At 35.6% G+C, this 6003-nt stretch overlaps 1 protein-coding gene across 2 annotated transcripts in view; it reads left to right on the forward strand.

The window, feature by feature from the left end:
* The window catches only part of HNRNPLL (heterogeneous nuclear ribonucleoprotein L-like), a 40975-nt gene that overhangs the window by 32024 nt on the left and 2948 nt on the right, over positions 1-6003 (forward strand). For both annotated transcript variants that reach the window (XM_011935949.1, XM_011935948.1), the window contains 4 exons: positions 953-1074; positions 1544-1745; positions 2429-2486; positions 2575-2673. In XM_011935949.1, the coding sequence (XP_011791339.1) occupies positions 953-1074; positions 1544-1745; positions 2429-2486; positions 2575-2673 (481 nt within the window). The remainder of the gene's footprint in view (positions 1-952; positions 1075-1543; positions 1746-2428; positions 2487-2574; positions 2674-6003) is intronic.

Below are 6003 nucleotides of genomic sequence, written 5' to 3' on the forward strand. Positions count from 1 at the left end.
GGGGTCTCAACTATGTTGCCCAGGCTAGTCTCAAGCTCCTAGGCTCAAACAAGCATCCCACCTTGGCCTCTCAAAGTGCTGGGATTACAGGTGTGAGCCACTGCACCAGGCATTGTCTGCAGTTTTAGGCATCCATTGGGGTTCTTGGAATGTATCCCTCAAAGATAAGGGGGAACTGCTGTACTTAATAGCTACTTAGGGACTTCCCAAGACTAAGCACTATGCTGAATGATATCATACTTTATACCTTCTAACCCTTACAGCATTATATTCTAAAACTGGAAATAGTACAAGAGGGTAAGTATGGCCTCTGCCCAAACTGTCCTGAAATAACATGTTTTCCCTTACATTGCACAAGCCTTCCTGTGACCATGCTATCTCAAGGCTATTTTGTATTATTTCTTTTATAGCATCTTGTTTGTTGCATTAATAGAATTTTACATAGCTTGTAATTACTATTTGTTTACTTTTACATTTCTGACTTAATTACTAGAATATAAGGTTCAAGAAGATAATGTCTGTTAACATTCACCATTAAATCCCCAGTACCCACCACAGTGCTTATCAAAACATATTAGACACTTAATAAATATTTGTTGAAAGAATAAATATTAATGAGTCCCGCCAGATGGTATTATCTGCATTTTCAACAACAATCCATGGCTCAGAGAAGTTAAGTATATTGCCCTCAAATCACATAATTAATACATAACAGAGTTAGGGTAAGCCTGTGCTGTTCTTCAGTGGGCTATACAATAGTAGTATAGTGTTCCTTTTTAACTACTGAATTTTGATAAGAGTTAAGGGTATCTCATAACATGGCAGAATATAGTTAAAATCCAGATGATCTTCTGTATTTTAGTTTAACCACTTAGGTCATATTGTCTTTAAAAAATTCTGCTACTGTAAAAGGGAATTAAATGGTCACCTTTTTGGGATTTTGTGTTTACAGGTAAAATTTATGAAGACCATTCCTGGTACAGCACTGGTAGAAATGGGTGATGAGTATGCTGTAGAAAGAGCTGTCACACACCTTAATAATGTCAAATTATTTGGGAAAAGACTTAATGTTTGGTAATTATCTATCTTAAATGATAAATTTTTAAAAATATTTAAAAATCTTTATCCTTTTTTATTAGAGACATTAATGTCAACTTGAGAATATTTTAATGTAACTGAGGGCACATCTGAAATAACAGCTGTAGTATTGTTATTTTAGATAAGGATTAGGGTCGTATCACTCAGATTTTGCTTAGCTATACCTGTTTTTTAGTTTTATGATGATAAAACATGTTAAAATGGGCACGTTTTTATGTTAAAGTTTTCTAATATGAGAATATATTTAATAGATTTTCTTTCTAATTGATGTCTAAACTACAAGAGTGATTGATTATAACCCAAACTAAATCCTCTATTTAAATAGCTCTATGTATGCCTTTTTTGGTTAAGATTTATGCAAGCAAAATATATCAGCATTCTGAGACTACTTGCTGCTTTTTATCTAACAAAGTACTTTTGTATGTCTTTTCTTTCCAATCTTTAGCGTGTCTAAACAACATTCAGTTGTTCCAAGTCAAATATTTGAGCTGGAGGATGGTACGAGTAGCTACAAAGATTTTGCAATGAGCAAAAATAATCGCTTTACAAGTGCTGGCCAAGCATCTAAGAATATAATCCAGCCACCCTCCTGTGTTTTGCATTATTATAATGTTCCATTGTGTGTCACAGAGGAGACCTTCACGAAAGTAGGCACTGAGATACAAATGTGTATAGAATGTTGCCATTTCCTATTTTAAAATCTGTTTTAGCTTCATTTGGAAGTTGTCTTGCTCATTCTTTTGCTTTCGATATTATTAGTATTTTATTTACTTGGTACTGGATAGTTTATTCTTTGACCATTGTACTTTTCTGGCCTCCATTCCTCATTGGTCTTTGTTGATGTGTGGTTCAGTCCTTTTGAGAGTTGGAATTAGAATGAGGTCGTCTTACTCCTGCATTCAGAAAGTTATTTAAAGACATATCATGTCTTTAAATCTCACCCACAACAAAATTTTATCCATATTGTTTCCCCTAACTTAGAAAATGCTAAGTAAGAATTGTAAGAAATGCTTCAGATAAATGATTTTCTGGAACTCTACTCCCTACCTTAAGTACTAGATAAATCCTGGTCAACTCTGAGAATATGTATTTTAGTTAACCAATCTGTGAGTTTATTGTGCGGCACTAAGTTACTTAACATAGTTTATAGAATTTCACTGTTTTTAATTGACTTTCTCATACAACTTGAGAAAGTATGTAAAAAAAATACTTGATTTAATCCATTCATTCCAGAATTGAAACTTAAATTCTGCCATAAAGTTTACTTTCTGTAAAAAAGTGGGATATTATTTTGGCTATATTTTTAATGAAGTTTTACTTTCTTCGGCAGTTGTGTAATGACCATGAAGTTCTTACATTCATCAAATATAAAGTGTTTGATGCAAAACGTAAGTGAACAGTCCCTCTTTTAAAGTTTTCTGGTTAAGTTAGTGATAAGCAAGTAATAATAACTGAGTTTGTGTTTTTTTGTTTTAGCTTCAGCCAAAACGCTTTCTGGGCTATTAGAATGGGAGTGCAAAACTGATGCAGTAGAAGCCCTGACGGCACTGAATCACTATCAGATAAGAGTCCCGAGTAAGTAAAATGCTGTATTTGTGTCATAATTATTTAGTGGGAGTTACCTTCACAGAAACATTCATGGTAATATAAAAATAACACTTAATAGGCTTCTTAAAAAATACAGATAAATACAAAAACGAAAGGCATATTAATTCCTGTATTAGTTATCTATTGCTATATAACAAATTGCCATACAATTTAGCATCTTAAAACAGCAAATATTTATTATCTTACTGTTTCTGATGGTTAGTATTTTGGGTGCATTTCAGCTGGGTGATTCAGGCTTAGGATCTCTCATGAAGTTGGCAGTCAAACTGTTATCTAAGTCTGCAGTAATCTCAGGGCTTGACTGAAGCCAGAAGATTCACCCCCAGGCGCACTCATGTTGTTGTGTGCAGGCTCAGTCAAGCCACATTGGCCTTTTCATGGTAGCTGACTTCTCTCTGAGTGATCCAAGAGATAAATCAACAATGTTTTTTATAACCTAACATTAAGCGATGGCATACCATCACTTAACGTTACAATTTTTTTGGTCACAGAGACCAAACATAGTACAGTGAGTGTTGGAGGGGACTATACGGGGTGGGAGTACCAGGAGGTTGGAATCACCTTCAAGCTATAGCTTCCACAATCCCTGTTGATCATTTTAGAGGAAAGCAGTACATGCATATGGTTAGAAAATTCAGACAGTACATAAAGGTACAAAATGAAAAGTTTAAGCTTTCTACAACCTCAAACTTTTTGTCTCATTCTTTTTTTCTTCCCTAGAGTGTATATATAATTATATATTTTTTTAAAACTTGGCCGGGTCCTGTGGCTCACACCTGTAATTCCAGCACTTGGGGAGACTGAGGCAGGTGGATTATCTGAGGTCAGGAGTTTGAGACCAGCCTGGCCAACATGGCGAAACCCTGTCTCTACTAAAACTACAAAAAAAAAAAAAAATTAACCTGGCGTGGTGGCACACACTTGTAGTTTCAGCTACTTGGGAGGCTGAGGCAGGAGAATTGCTTGAACCCAGGAGGTGAGGTTGCAGGGAGCCGAGATCACGCCATTGCCCTCCAACCTGGGCAACAGAGTAAGACTCCGTCTCAAAAAAATAAAATAGAAAAACAAAATGATTCTTCTGCGCATACTTTCCTATGTCTTGCTGTTTTCACTTAATATATCTTGGAGCTATTTCTATATTGCCACATTCAAAGCTGCTTTTTTAAAGCATTTTCAGGATAGCTATTTATAATTGAGCTGTATCACAGTTTTGTCTTATTTACCCTATCTCCCCACTGATGAACACTCTGGTTGCTCCTGTTTGTTTTTTTCTGTTATTGTAACATAATATAAACATCCTTATAGTTGCACTTTTTTATTTTTTAATTTTTTTTTTTTTTTTTTAAATAGAGACAAGGTCTCACTGTGTTGCCCAGGCTGATCTTGAACTCCTGAGCTCTGCCTCAGCCTCCCAGAGTGCTAGGATTACAGACGTGAGCAACCACGACTGATCAATAGTTGCACTTTCTAATGTGTGTTTTTAGGACAGTTTTTCAGTAGTGTAGGACATGAAGATTTATAGTTAGGTAAAATGTTGCTAGATTGTACTTTATAAAGGTTGCACCAGTTTACCTTACCACCTGTGGTATATGAAAATGTTCATTGCTCAGCACTCTTAGCAACACTGAGTGTTCTCAGATACTCAATTTTTACCAGTATGATAGATTAAAAATGGTATTCTGTTGTTTTAATTTGTGTCAAGTGAAATTGTTACCCTGTTTGTTTATTGTCTCCATAAAACTAACAAGGGCCTCTTTTTTTTTTTGAGATGAGTCTCGCTCTGTCCCCCAGACTGTAGTGCAGTGGCACAATCTCAGCTCACTGCAACCTCCGCCTCCCGGGTTCAAGCAATTCTCCTGCCTCAGCTTTCCAAGTAGCTGAGATTATAGGCACCTGCCACCACACCCAACTAATTTTTGTATTTTTGGTAGAGACGGGGTTTCACCATGTTGGCCAGGCTCGTCTCAAACTCCTGGACTTCATGATCCGCCCACCTCGGCCTCCTGAAGTGCTGGGATTACAGGCATGAGAAAACTCAAGTTTAATTTTTGAAACTTTCTGCTGTGTAATTTACTTTGATCCTGTATCTAAAGGGTATTTAAATAATAGGAGAACATTATTGGTTGTGGTGATGAATGATGGTTTAAAAAAGAGAAAAAAAACCACTGAATGATTTATGGGTGGAATAACATCTGAAATTTGCTTTGAAATATTCTGGCTTTCAAAACTATGTGTAAAGGGTAGGTAGATGAAGTAAGACAGCCAAATATTGACAATTACTGAAGCTGGGTGATAGGTATGTGGGGATTCATTAAACCTATCTATCTTTTTGTGTATGTTTGAAAATTCCTTAATAAAAAGTTAAGTAAGAAACACTTTATTTATTTATTTATTTATTTATTTTGAGAGAGGGTCTTGCTCATCTCCTAGCTTGGAATGCAATGGTGCAATCACAGCCCACTGCAGCCTCAACTTCTCTGAGCTTAAGTGATCCTCCCACCTCAGCCTCCCAGATAGCTGGGGCTACAGGCATGCAACACCACGCCCAGCTTATTGATGTATATTTGTCTATTTAAAAAAATTTTTTAGATGAGGGGGTCCTGCTGTATTGCCTAGGCTGGTGGTCTTGAACTCCTGGCCTCAAGCAATCCTCTGGCCTCAGCCTCCTAAGTTGCTGGGATTATAGGCACAAGCCACAATGTCGACTTTCTTCTCATTTTACTTTTAGTTTAAAAAAAAAAAAGGGAAATGTTATTAAGTAGTGAGTCAGGCTTAATTTTTGAGAGAAAGTTTTAAAAAGCCTTAAAGTTATATGAAATACATAAGAGATAGTATATAAATTGTAAACTATTTGGAGATAGGGACAATTATGTATGTTTTTATCCTCCGCAGTGTCTTGTGCACACTTGTTGATGCATGTGCTTTTCCCCTTACAGGAATTTTTTTTCTTTAATGAACTACAGCTTTTAATACTAAAATTGTGATACATTAAGATAGCAAAACCGGTTCTTTGCTTTGATTTCTTATATATGCAGTTGAGGAAGAGCTATTTCTGCCTGGTCTGAAAAATTAAAGGAAAGAAAAATTTACAAAATAGAAATATTTTTGTGATGTATACCCAGGTTTTTTTTTTTTTTTTTTTCAGTAATTTCAAAACTTACATGCCCCATTGATGAAGAGAGATTTAATATTAGATTTCCTGGAACCTTTTGGGATTACAGATGTCTTCATGTACATTCCAGCTTTGTCCTACTTCCGAAACTGTATTTGAATTTGAATTGACTTTTTTTTTTTTTT

The sequence above is a fragment of the Colobus angolensis genome, unplaced genomic scaffold (assembly GCF_000951035.1).
Source record: "Colobus angolensis palliatus isolate OR3802 unplaced genomic scaffold, Cang.pa_1.0 Scaffold15, whole genome shotgun sequence".
NCBI lineage: Eukaryota > Metazoa > Chordata > Mammalia > Primates > Cercopithecidae > Colobus > Colobus angolensis.